Source organism: Salmo salar, chromosome ssa04, assembly GCF_905237065.1.
Source record: "Salmo salar chromosome ssa04, Ssal_v3.1, whole genome shotgun sequence".
NCBI classification, from domain to species: domain Eukaryota; kingdom Metazoa; phylum Chordata; class Actinopteri; order Salmoniformes; family Salmonidae; genus Salmo; species Salmo salar.
The window spans coordinates 79,090,316-79,103,930 of record NC_059445.1 but is presented as its reverse complement, the minus strand read 5'-3'; the positions used below and the strand labels follow the sequence as shown (position 1 = coordinate 79,103,930).

General features: G+C 42.8%; 1 protein-coding gene across 3 annotated transcripts; it reads right to left on the bottom strand.

Annotated features, from left to right (window-relative positions):
• Positions 1-1,170: 1,170 nt before the first annotated feature.
• LOC106603889 (ubiquitin-like domain-containing CTD phosphatase 1) lies at positions 1,171-9,628 on the bottom strand. 3 transcript variants are annotated; one of them, XM_014198099.2, is made up of 11 exons: positions 9,416-9,628; positions 8,783-8,960; positions 8,521-8,612; positions 8,228-8,313; positions 7,943-8,058; positions 7,637-7,735; positions 7,520-7,557; positions 7,154-7,252; positions 6,930-7,046; positions 1,706-1,833; positions 1,171-1,571 (listed from the first exon to the last, which is right to left on the bottom strand). In XM_014198099.2, exons 2-11 carry the CDS (start codon positions 8,934-8,936, stop codon positions 1,544-1,546), a joined length of 957 nt encoding a protein of 318 aa, XP_014053574.1. In that variant the 5' UTR covers positions 8,937-8,960; positions 9,416-9,628; the 3' UTR covers positions 1,171-1,543. The 3 variants fall into 3 exon arrangements, with proteins under 3 accessions (XP_014053574.1, XP_014053575.1, XP_014053576.1); XM_014198100.2 differs by having other exon boundaries at positions 9,420-9,609; XM_014198101.2 differs by lacking the exon at positions 9,416-9,628 and adding an exon at positions 9,118-9,303.
• Positions 9,629-13,615: the final 3,987 nt, after the last annotated feature.

Sequence of the window (13,615 nt, the reverse complement as noted above, 5' to 3'; positions counted from 1 at the left end):
AATACATCTACGTGGTATGGTGGTGTCATAGAGGAGAGGCGCAGGGGGAGGGGAGAGAGCCGCAGGGGGAGGGGAGAGAGCCGCAGGGGGAGGGGGAGAGAGCCGCAGGGGGAGGGGGGAGAGAGCCGCAGGGGGAGGGGGAGAGAGCCGCAGGGGGAGGGGAGAGAGCCGCAGGGGGAGGGGAGAGAGCCAGGGGAGGGGGAGAGAGCCAAGGGGAGGGGGAGAGAGCCGCAGGGGGAGGGGAGAGAGCCGCAGGGGGAGGGGAGAGAGCCAGGGGAGGGGGAGAGAGCCAAGGGGAGGGGGAGAGAGCCGCAGGGGGAGGGGAGAGAGCCAGGGGAGGGGAGAGAGCCGCAGGGGGAGGGGAGAGAGCCAGGAGGAGGAGAGAGAGCCAGGGGGAGGAGAGAGAGCCGCAGGGGAGGGGAGAGAGCCAGGGGAGGGGGAGGAGAGAGCCAGGGGGAGAGGAGAGAGCCGCAGGGGGAGGGGAGAGAGCCAGGGGGAGAGGAGAGGGGAGAGCCGCAGGGGGAGGGGAGAGAGCCGCAGGGGGAGGGGAGAGAGCCGCAGGGGGAGGGGAGAGAGCCGCAGGGGGGGGGGAGAGAGCCGCAGGGGGAGGGGAGAGAGCCAGGGGGGGGGAGAGAGCCAGGGGAGGGGCAGGGGAGAGAGCCAGGGGGAGGGGCAGGGGAGAGAGCCAGGGGAGGGGCAGGGGAGAGAGCCAGGGGAGAGGAGAGAGCCAGGGGGAGAGGAGAGAGCCAGGGGGAGGGGAGAGAGCCGCAGGGGAGGGGAGAGAGCCGCAGGGGGAGGGGAGAGAGCCAGGGGGGGGGAGAGAGCCGCAGGGGGAGGGGAGAGAGCCGCAGGGGGGAGAGGAGAGAGCCAGGTGGAGAGGAGAGAGCCGCAGGGGGAGGGGAGAGAGCCAGGGGAGGGGAGAGAGCCAGGGGGAGGGGAGAGAGCCAGGGGGAGAGGAGAGAGCCAGGGGGAGAGGAGAGAGCCAGGGGGAGGGGAGAGAGCCAGGGGGAGAGGAGAGAAAAGAGAATACAGAACACTATCAGTCCAGAACAAACTCATGTTCGTATAACTCTGAGGTTAAGTGTCATAGCTACAGATGACAGTCAGTAATCTGAAAGAACGATTGGGTGAAACCTAACAAAAAACCATTGCATGTAAACTAAGTACTGATAGGTGTAAACTGAGTACTGATAGGTGTAAACTGAGTACTGATAGGTGTAAACTGAGTACTGAAAGGTGTAAACTGAGTACTGATAGGTGTAAACTGAGTACTGATAGGTGTAAACTGAGTACTGATAGGTGTAAACTGAGTACTGATAGGTGTAAACTGAGTACTGATAGGTGTATAGTATTTACTTTGTCTCCCAGACTGAAGTCAATAGAGAAAGACATAGATGAGGGAAGAACAGAAGTTTAAAAAACAAGCCAAACAATAGGAAACAGCTCCCAGTCAGAAACAGGCAGTAGTAGTAGAGGGCTTGAGTGTCTAGCACTGTTCCTGGTTGAGGAATGACCATCCCTTCACACATCCACAACAATGCTCTCACTGGCTCTGCTTCTTTGCGCGATACCTGCAGACATACACCACAACACAGCAATTGTCACAAAGCTATGATCATCTAGTAGAAAAAAGGTCAGGACTGAAGCAGCAAAACAACAGGAAGGTACGTTAAGACGAAGTTAGCTGCAGAATCAGTAACCTTACCTCTCCCAATGCTTATGGTTGAGACCAGAGAAGTCCTCCAGTTTGGCAATCTCTTTAAGATACTGAGACAGTTTGAAGAGCTCTTTGTCTTTTTCACGGTTTAAGTGCGCTTTCATGAATGGACGAATCTAAAGGGGGGGAAACATTGAAAATGGGTTGTATCAAAATGAACACCATAATGACAGCTGACAACTCGAAGACCCAGGGAGGTTTTGGTAGGTTTTGTTACGTTTTGGTAGGTTTTGGTAGGTTTTGGTAGGTTTTGGTAAGGTTTTGGTAAGGTTTTGGTAGGTTTTGGTAAGGTTTTGGTAAGGTTTTGGTAGGTTTTGGTAAGTTTTGGTAAGGTTTTGGTAAGGTTTTGGTAAGGTTACTTATTGAAAACTGACATTAAAATGCAGAGGGCTCTATTTTCATCTGGCCTTAAGCCACTACTATTGTCAAAACACACACTAGTTTGCAATTCACCTGTTAAAGCCTTCACACATCTATTTTCCAACCCTAGCCCAGGATTGGTAATGTACCTCTCTTATAGGAACCAATTTCAGGCAGCACTGGTGGGGATATTTAAGACCCAACCAAAATGTGGTCTTAGTGGTAACGATGGCTGGACTTCCAGCGCTACGATAGCATTACATTAGGTTTGTTGAAATAGAGCCCAGACTCTCAAACAAACATCTCTTATAATGGCCGGCCATCACATTAGAGCAAATATTACGCCAGCCTCTAAATACTGTTGGGGTCTATAGAAGTGTAATTACACTGCATTTTACTGGTCTGCTCTAGTGGATTTCATAGCATCTCCACCTCGGTTAACACACATGTCCGTCCATGTAACCAGTGAGGAGAACTGATTAGTTCACCCCTTTAGTGACATTTTTGCAACGCGTTCTAAATGCAATGTGTGTTCTAAGTACCAAACTGAACTGATGGACCTTCCCTGTAGCTCAGTTGGTAGAGCATGGTGTTTGCAACGCCAGGGTTGTGGGTTCGATTCCCACGGGGGGCCAGTACGAAGAAAAAAAAAAATGTATGAAATGTATGCATTCACTAGTGTAAGTCACTCTGGATAAGAGCATCTGCTAAATGACTAAAATGTAAATGATGGACGACAATGTGGTTATCAACCTGTAAGGTAAAAAAACCTCGTCATAACGGGGTGAGCTGGTCTCTCTCACTCCCTTTTTATCCTCCATCCAGAAAGTACCACGACCTCAGAAACAGAGCAGATTTTTCTCAGACTATTGAAAGTTCGCTGCAGCTTGCAACTGGAACGAGCTGCAACAAACACTCAAACTGGACAGTTTTATCTCCATCTCTTCATTCAAAGACTCAATCATGGACACTCTTACTGACAGTTGTGGCTGCTTTGCGTGATGTATTGTTGTCTCTACCTTCTTGCACTTTGTGCTGTTGTCTGTGCCCAATAATGTTTTTACCATGTTGTTGTTATGTTTCTACCATGTTGTTGTTGTGTTGCTACCATGTTGTTGTTATGTTGCGTTGCTACCATGTTGTTGTTATGTTTCTACCATGTTGTTGTTATGTTTCTACCATGTTGTTGTTATGTTGCTACCATGTTGTTGTTATGTTGCTACCATGTTGTTGTTATGTTGTGCTGCTACCATGTTGTTGTTATGTTGTGCTGCTACCATGTTGTTGTTATGTTGTGTTGCTACCATGTTGTTGTTATGTTGTGCTCCTACCATGTTGTGTTGCTACCATGTTGTTGTTATGTTGTGCTGCTACCATGTTGTTGTTATGTTGTGCTGCTACCATGTTGTCATGTTGTGTTGCTACCATGTTGTTGTTATGTTGTGCTGCTACCATGTTGTTGTTATGTTGTGTTGCTACCATGTTGTTGTTATGTTGTGCTGCTACCATGTTGTTGTTATGTTGTGCTGCTACCATGTTGTTGTTATGTTGTGCTGCTACCATGTTGTTGTTATGTTGTGCTGCTACCATGTTGTTGTTATGTTGTGCTGCTACCATGTTGTTGTCATGTTGTGCTGCTACCATGTTGTTGTCATGTTGTGTTGCTACCATGTTGTTGTTATGTTGTGCTGCTACCATGTTGTTGTTATGTTGTGTTGCTACCATGTTGTTGTTATGTTGTGTTGCTACCATGTTGTTGTTATGTTGTGCTGCTACCATGTTGTTGTTATGTTGTGTTGCTACCATGTTGTTGTTATGTTGTGTTGCTACCATGTTGTTGTTATGTTGTGTTGCTACCATGTTGTTGTTATGTTGTGTTGCTACCATGTTGTTGTTATGTTGTGCTGCTACCATGTTGTTGTTATGTTGTGCTGCTACCATGTTGTGTTTCTACCATGTTGTTGTTATGTTGTGCTGCTACCATGTTGTTGTTATGTTGTGTTGCTACCATGTTGTGTTCCTACCATGTTGTTGTTATGTTGTGCTGCTACCATGTTGTTGTTATGTTGTGCTGCTACCATGTTGTTGTTATGTTGTGCTGCTACCATGTTGTTGTTATGTTGTGCTGCTACCATGTTGTTGTTATGTTGTGCTGCTACCATGTTGTTGTTATGTTGTGCTGCTACCATGTTGTTGTTATGTTGTGTTGCTACCATGTTGTTGTTATGTTGTGTTGCTACCATGTTGTTGTTATGTTGTGCTGCTACCATGTTGTTGTTATGTTGTGCTGCTACCATGTTGTTGTTATGTTGTGCTGCTACCATGTTGTTGTTATGTTGTGTCGCTACCATGTTGTTGTTATGTTGTGTTCCTACCATGTTGTTGTTATGTTGTGCTGCTACCATGTTGTTGTTATGTTGTGTTGCTACCATGTTGTTGTTATGTTGTGTTCCTACCATGTTGTTGTTATGTTGTGTTGCTACCATGTTGTTGTTATGTTGTGCTCCTACCATGTTGTTGTTATGTTGTGCTGCTACCATGTTGTTGTTATGTTGTGCTGCTACCATGTTGTTGTTATGTTGTGCTGCTACCATGTTGTTGTTATGTTGTGCTGCTACCATGTTGTTGTTATGTTGTGCTGCTACCATGTTGTTGTTATGTTGTGCTGCTACCATGTTGTTGTTATGTTGTGTTTCTACCATGTTGTGTTGCTACCATGTTGTTGTTATGTTGTGTTGCTACCATGTTGTTGTTATGTTGTGCTGCTACCATGTTGTTGTTATGTTGTGTTGCTACCATGTTGTTGTTATGTTGTGCTGCTACCATGTTGTTGTTATGTTGTGCTGCTACCATGTTGTTGTTATGTTGTGCTGCTACCATGTTGTTGTTATGTTGTGCTGCTACCATGTTGTTGTTATGTTGTGCTGCTACCATGTTGTTGTTATGTTGTGTTGCTACCATGTTGTTGTTATGTTGTGCTGCTACCATGTTGTTGTTATGTTGTGTTGCTACCATGTTGTTGTTATGTTGTGTTGCTACCATGTTGTTGTTATGTTGTGTTGCTACCATGTTGTTGTTATGTTGTGTTGCTACCATGTTGTTATGTTGTGCTGCTACCATGTTGTTGTTATGTTGTGCTGCTACCATGTTGTTGTTATGTTGTGTTGCTACCATGTTGTTGTTATGTTGTGTTGCTACCATGTTGTTGTTATGTTGTGTTGCTACCATGTTGTTGTTATGTTGTGCTGCTACCATGTTGTTGTTATGTTGTGCTGCTACCATGTTGTTGTTATGTTGTGCTGCTACCATGTTGTGTTTCTACCATGTTGTTGTTATGTTGTGCTGCTACCATGTTGTTGTTATGTTGTGTTGCTACCATGTTGTGTTCCTACCATGTTGTTGTTATGTTGTGCTGCTACCATGTTGTTGTTATGTTGTGCTGCTACCATGTTGTTGTTATGTTGTGCTGCTACCATGTTGTTGTTATGTTGTGCTGCTACCATGTTGTTGTTATGTTGTGCTGCTACCATGTTGTTGTTATGTTGTGCTGCTACCATGTTGTTGTTATGTTGTGCTGCTACCATGTTGTTGTTATGTTGTGTTGCTACCATGTTGTTGTTATGTTGTGCTGCTACCATGTTGTTGTTATGTTGTGTTGCTACCATGTTGTTGTTATGTTGTGCTGCTACCATGTTGTTGTTATGTTGTGCTGCTACCATGTTGTTGTTATGTTGTGTCGCTACCATGTTGTTGTTATGTTGTGTTCCTACCATGTTGTTGTTATGTTGTGCTGCTACCATGTTGTTGTTATGTTGTGTTGCTACCATGTTGTTGTTATGTTGTGTTCCTACCATGTTGTTGTTATGTTGTGTTGCTACCATGCTGTTGTTATGTTGTGTTGCTACCATGCTGTTGTTATGTTGCTACCATGTTGTTGTTATGTTGTGTTCCTACCATGTTGTTGTTATGTTGTGCTGCTACCATGTTGTTGTTATGTTGTGCTGCTACCATGTTGTTGTTATGTTGTGCTGCTACCATGTTGTTGTTATGTTGTGCTGCTACCATGTTGTTGTTATGTTGTGTTTCTACCATGTTGTGTTCCTACCATGTTGTTGTTATGTTGTGCTGCTACCATGTTGTTGTTATGTTGTGCTGCTACCATGTTGTTGTTATGTTGTGCTGCTACCATGTTGTTGTTATGTTGTGCTGCTACCATGTTGTTGTTATGTTGTGTTTCTACCATGTTGTTGTTATGTTGTGCTGCTACCATGTTGTTGTTATGTTGTGCTGCTACCATGTTGTTGTTATGTTGTGCTGCTACCATGTTGTTGTTATGTTGTGCTGCTACCATGTTGTTGTTATGTTGTGTTGCTACCATGTTGTTGTTATGTTGTGTTGCTACCATGTTGTTGTTATGTTGTGCTGCTACCATGTTGTTGTTATGTTGTGTTGCTACCATGTTGTGTTTCTACCATGTTATTGTCATGTTGTGTTGCTACCATGCTGTGTTGTCATGTGTTGCTGCCTTGCTATGTGGTTGTTTTAGGTCTCTCTTTATGTAGTGTTGTCTCTCTTATCGTGATGTGTGTTTTGTCATATATATATATATATATATATATAAATAATGTTTTTATTTTATATACCAGCCCCCGTCCCCGTAGGAGGCCTTTTGCTTTTTGGTGGGCTGTCATTGTAAATAAGAATTTGTTCTTAACTGACTTGCCTCGTTAAATAAAGGTTAAATATAGTTTTTTAAATTCACACTTCCAATGATAATAAATGCCGTCTCAAACAACCGCAAGTGAAGCAAAGAAACGTCCGGTCTTGTCATGTAAGTTCTACCAGAACTTACCTTCAGTCCGTTCTGTGGGTTCATTAGGAAATTTCTGCCAATGTCGTCAAACATGATAGTGTTCCTCTTGCTGTAGAACTCACTGTACTTTCCCCATATCACCCCAAGAGGCTTCACCTGAAACACACCCACCACAACACTGACTGGAGACAGTTCCACCAGGCAACTGGGACATGAATGAGTGGGATTTATGAGGTTGTCTGCTCCAGTGTAGGCCCACTCACCTCCACTACACCCCTCTTAGGCGTGTGCACTGTGATCATGGCTGCACTGTCCAGCATGAAGGTGATCTTGTAGTTAGGGTTGTCTGTCACTCCCAGCTCCTGAGAAACCAGAGGGCACGGGGAGACAGTCACATACACCACAACAGGAAGACAACATCTAATCTGACATTCTATACTACAGGTCAATACCGCATATTAAATCACTGCTACTCAATATGCATGTGTATAGTGCTCTCAATGGAAGTTTACATGTTGGGAAAAATATATTTGGGGAAACACTGCCCCTTTCTGGCCATGAAGAGTCAACAAATTGAGACTGATAAAAAAACATTTTTAAATATCAACATTTCAGAAGGGAATACTTACTTTCATTTTAGCATCAATCCACTTCATACTCGTGGCAGCTAGAACAAATTAAACACAAAATAGGGGCAGTTAAGTTAAACTTTCCATGTACATCAAAACAAGCAGTTTGGTACTTACACCAGATGACGATGTCATAGTCCTCATATGCCGAGGTCAGGAACTCATGGAGAAAAGGCCTCATGAGCTCTTGTCCCGTCTCGGCACATGACTTGTGATCTGGAATGAAACAAATCATAGAGAAACATGCTCAAACGTTTGAAAAAACACAACCCCAAAACAGCAGAAGGACAAAGGTATAAAATCTTCCAATAATATTCTAACATCTTAGAATATGTTTCATATTTAGAAAATGGTGTAATTATTAAATCACTTAACTAGGCAAACAGCAGTTCCCAGTGCAGTTATGAAAGTCTTCCTACTCACCAAACAACGTGTAGTCCACATCTAGTACTAACAGACTCTTTCCTGCCCTGGGTGGGTTCATCCCCTCCACTTTGTAGTCTTTGACACGGCGGGCTATCTTAGCCAAGTTCTCCTCTCTAAAGAAAACAATAAAGGGCATTAAGTTAAAACAAGACATTGGACTGACTATGTGATCTTAGAAAACATACCGTAGAGTGCCAAGCGAAGTTTGAGTCGAATCAATTCATTACTTGGATGACTGAAACTACAGTATAAATTATTTGGATCTGCAAAGTCCTACTGCACCTGTTCTGTACTTCAATCACCTCTTCTTCAATGTCAAAGTCATTGACAATGTCATCATTCTCTGGGGGAGGTGCTAAAACTTCTTCCTTCACAAAACAAAACAAATCGATTGAGTGTTATGAGGCCTAGGGCTTTGACATGCTAAAGTTAGAAAATCAACACTCTACAAGTCGGTGCTTGTCGTGACATTGCTTCTGGTAAACATCTGGAAGCAGGCTTCACCAATCACAGTCCTAGGTGTGGAATGGTTCACCGTACAGTTTAGTACAAGAGCAGAAGGAAGTGGAACCCACCAGACTCTCTTCTCTGCTGCCCATCATCATGATCTTGGTATTGGGTTTCAGCTTCAGTGAACCCAGCTTCACTTGGTCCTCTGCTGGTTTGCCTGGGAGAGAGACAGAACCATTAAGACGTGATGAATCAGATATCCACAATGGTGTGAAACGTGAGAGGGAAAATACTTCCATACAATCTGTGCTGCACGTGCCAATTAGCTCTCAAATGCAGTAAAACAGTTATTGGCCTTTACATCTGCCATCCACAGATGGGTTTTACCTTTGACCTTTAATCCTAGAAGTTTCTGCCTCTCTGGGAGAACCCCTGTCAGGGACTTGATGGACTGCTTGAGGTCCAGCACAGTGTCCTCTTCGGAGAGTGTCCTGATGGAGTACTCCTGCCCACCCCATTTAATGATCACAGACACAGACATGCTGGTGCGAACCTCCTGCAACACCTGCACGAGATCAGAATAATAACTCTCAGCTACACATCCAGAAACCATGACAGCATAGCAATCTTATTGGAGATGCATTGCTTCCAGTACTTTGCAATGAAAACAAGTTATAAATTAAGTTTAATGTGGCTACCATATAGTTTTGTTAGTTAGCTACCTCGGTTAGGGATGGCCTAGTGTTATCTTTGTAGATAGATTCAGCTCACGCCATTCAGTAAATTAGCTAGCTAGCTAACGTTAGCTAGCTAGTTATTATCCGCAATTTATCAATCACTCAGATGCAATCTAATCAAATGATGATTGAAAAAAATGAACATAATGTCTGGCATTACTAAGAAAAAATGACTTGCGTGTCTCTCATCCAGATCGAGCTAGCTAGCGAGCTAATTCGATGGCCTGCCAGCCATGGACTGTTATTTTTACAAGAGTAAAGACAATCAGATGCGCATTCATACCTACAAATTGCGGTGTGCCACAAATCCTTTCGTTTCTGTGGTGTGCAGGAACACGTGCTACGACGTGTAATAAATGTATAAAGTAAGTGATTTCTTAAAACTCAGTTTCATTCAGTGTTGTTTAATCAGCACTCGTTTCTGTCGCCCGGTTTGTTACCGAGCGCGCTTCGTTTCTAACTTCCTGTGGGTGGTGGAATACTAAAATACCGACAGATGGAGACAAATAGCAAGAGATAAAGGTTCAATAGCCAGGGCTTGTAAATGCATTGACTCATCCCATTTTTAACTACACAATCACCGAATAATATACTTTAAGTTATATTGATTCACCTAAATGTCGGCTTTGTGCTGTTGTATGTAATTTTATTTTGTCTAAAAAGTTAGATTTATTTTCAACTCTATGGAAGTATTTTAGAGCCATTCAACCATGCGTCTCTGTTCCATTCCACATCAGAGTGATTGGACAGAAGGCGTCTTCTCACTGCCGGTCCTCATCAGGCAGGATCAGGCGCTCACCTATGGCGCCATTTGCTGAGCTAAACACACCAAGACGCACCTCAAACAACACATACAACCTCACATAATACTGTCCAAAAACAATGACAATTTCTCTTAACCAGTGGCATATGGGCTTTTTAGGTGAGCGCTGATGCCGCCCTGTGATAAGCAGGGCTCACTTTGTCAAATGCAAGGATGGGTAATATTTAGCTTGTCCATTCCCATTGCGCCTCTCTAGGGTGATGTTGGAGAGACTCATCGCTGCAGCTCCACCAACGTTTCGTATATTTGTACCTAACATAAATCCCGTAGCACATATAGGACTTGGCAGAAATAGTATGTGTCCTTTTCTGTAGCCTACAGGTTGGAGATAAAATGGATGACAATGTAATGAGACATTTACTTTTTACATCTTGCAGGTTTCTTCGATCAAATAGCCTTAATAACTTGGCGCTCAATCAAATAAAACATGCGCAGTCATGTTAACAAACAACATATCCTAAAAACTGGACAGGTCAAAGTAAAATGGACAATCACAACTGTTGTACTGGAGTTTCACCACATTGTCATGATCAGTAGTTTCAAGTTTGTATCCATCAATTTTTGAAAAGCTGATCATAGGGAAAAATAAAATACTTCTGCATTTCCCGCTGTGTAAACACATTGCAAATAGGCTCATAATAACTCATGATACAGTTGGGTTGCTGATATTCAGTGTTTAAATAGCCAAAGTTGATTCATTACAGGAATCAGGACTAATAAACCAATGCAACGGCCTGTTTTACAAGTGGTGGGCATTCATCCAATTCCATTGCTGGCAGACATGGTAGACTACACCCCAGAGCTGATGTCTTTTGGCCGTCTTTTTCTGGTGTTTGACAAAAGGTAGGCTTACCATATAGATGGACAATCATACAGTTCAATTTCAGGCAACACTCTAGGCATCTCAGTAAGCACGGACCGACGCGGACGCCTTTTGGACATCTTTTTTTGGTGCAGTCTAGAACGGCCTTGATTTCCACATCCTTGGACATTGATTTTTGGTCCGGTCCGGAAATAAGCTTCTTGTGCATATGGAAAATGTATGGGATCTTTTATTTCAGCTTATGAAACATGGGACAAACACTTTACATGTTGCATTTATATTTTTGGTTAGTGTAACATGCTCATAATGGAAGAAGGCCGCCAGAAACGTGTTGTCACTGAACAATACTGTTGGCTGCAACTGTGATAAATCCATTAAAACAGTATACAGTGAGTGTATATTTTGCATTTGTGAAATTCATGAATTCTTTTAATTTGATATGAAAGTAAAGGGCTTTATGTTTCTAGAACCTAATTGCAATTCAGAATCAATTCATGTTTACATGGAGTATTTGGCTGTTTTGGCTGACAGAGCAAGTCTACCTGTGTAAAGGTACTAGGGCTAAATGTTTATATACTAACATCATGTGTACATCAAACAAAAGCTGCAATATGTAACTTTTTAGTTGACCCGGACAAAATCCACATAGAAATATTAGTTATAGATCTGTAATTCTTAATGAAAGGAAGTCTAAGAAGCAGTAGATATGTTCTATGTGTGCTATTCCTATACTTCCCTTACTTTTTATTTTATTTATTTATTTTCACCTTTATTTAACCAGGTAGGCAAGTTGAGAACAAGTTCTCATTTACAACTACTTACATTTCGTTTTTGCGTCTTTTACTTTCTGTTTTGTACACCAGCTTCAAACAGCTGAATATACAATATTTTTGGTTATTGAAAATATATTTCACAATGATTTAGATGGTACAATGATTTTCACAAACTGAAATTAGGCGAATTATTAGAATTTTAGCAACATTAAATGGCAGTGCGATTTTTGCATATTCCACCTGTAATTACCTGATTCCAGAGATCTCAAATCGTATTTTCTGTTGAGCATTGCAAACTTAACGAACAAATTTGGAAGCTGTTGACAATAAAAATAACCAAAAAATACAGCATCTCTCTGACCAGCAAGGAGTTCATTACAGCTGCTGCGCATGCTCAATAGACACTTGTTCATGATGAAGCTGCGCATGCTCAATAGACACTTGTTCATGATGAAGCTGCGCATGCTCAATAGACACTTGTTCTTGATGAATCTGCGCATGTGTCGTGGAAAATTGTTTTAAGAATATAATTAGGTCCATCCTTTATGTAAATGAGGTAAAACCCCCTATGCGTCCTGCCACCTTTTTCTTTCAACCCAATGGATAACGCCCATATCTGCTTTTAGCTCTAACATATTGATGGCTAGACTCTCCTCATATGGATATGAAAATAATGCCTGCATTGCATGCTTACGCTTGGCATATATTTAGTCATGGCCATACATACAGCTTGCCTGGCCGTTTCACATCGGTTACATGTGGCCATCTGTTATTTCCACTCAGGGCCTGCTGCCAGTCTCCTCTTTCGCTAGCTAATGTATTTCTATTTTTCTTTCCCTCAGCAAGTCTACCTTTCTCCCACACATGCTCAATAGATACTTGTTCATGATGAAGCCGCGCATGCTCAATAGACACTTGTTCATGATGAAGCTGCGCATGCTCAATAGACACTTCTTCATGATGAAGCTGCGCATGCTCAATAGACACTTGTTCATGATGAAGCTGCGCATGATCAATAGACACTTGGTCGTGATGAAGCTGCGCATGCTCAATAGACACTTGTTCATGATGAAGCTGCGCATGTTCAATAGACACTTGTTCATGATGAAGCTGCGCATGCTCAATAGATACTTGTTCATGATGAAGCCGCGCATGCTCAATAGACACTTGTTCATGATGAAGCTGCGCATGCTCAATAGACACTTGTTCATGATGAAGCTGCGCATGCTCAATAGACACTTGTTCATGATGAAGCTGCGCATGATCAATAGACACTTGGTCGTGATGAAGCTGCGCATGCTCAATAGACACTTGTTCATGATGAAGCTGCGCATGCTCAATAGACACTTGTTCATTATGATGCTGCGCATGCTCAATAGACACTTGTTCGTGATGAAGCTGCGCATGCTCAATAGACACTTGTTCATGATGAAGCTGCGCATGCTCAATAGATACTTGTTCATGATGAAGCCGCGCATGCTCAATAGATACTTGTTCATGATGAAGCTGCGCATGCTCAATAGACACTTGTTCGTGATGAAGCCTCGCATGCTCAATAGACACTTGTTCATGATGAAGCTGCGCATGCTCAATAGATACTTGTTCATGATGAAGCTGCGCATGCTCAATAGATACTTGTTCATGATGAATTGCGCATGCTCAATAGACACTTGTTCATGATGAAGCTGCGCATGCTCAATAGACACTTGTTCATTATGATGCTGCGCATGCTCAATAGACACTTGTTCATGATGAAGCTGCGCATGTTCAATAGACACTTGTTCATGATGAAGCTGCGCATGCTCAATAGATACTTGTTCATGATGAAGCCGCGCATGCTCAATAGATACTTGTTCATGATGAAGCTGCGCATGCTCAATACACACTTGTTCATGATGAAGCTGCGCATGCTCAATAGACACTTGTTCGTAATGAAGCTGCGCATGCTCAATAGATACTTGTTCATGATGAAGCTGCGCATGCTCAATAGACACTTGTTCGTGATGAAGCTGCGCATGCTCAATAGATACTTGTTCATGATGAAGCTGCGCATGCTCAATAGAT

Coding starts and splice junctions, on each gene's coding strand:
- LOC106603889 (XM_014198099.2), bottom strand. CDS start 8,936: ATGTCTGTGTCTGTGATCATTAAATGGGGTGGGCAGGAGTACTCCATC. Junction 7,736..7,942: donor TGTGGACTACACGTTGTTTG/GTGAGTAGGAAG, acceptor GTTTCATTCCAG/ATCACAAGTCATGTGCCGAG. Junction 7,253..7,519: donor GGATTGATGCTAAAATGAAA/GTAAGTATTCCC, acceptor CTGGTTTCTCAG/GAGCTGGGAGTGACAGACAA.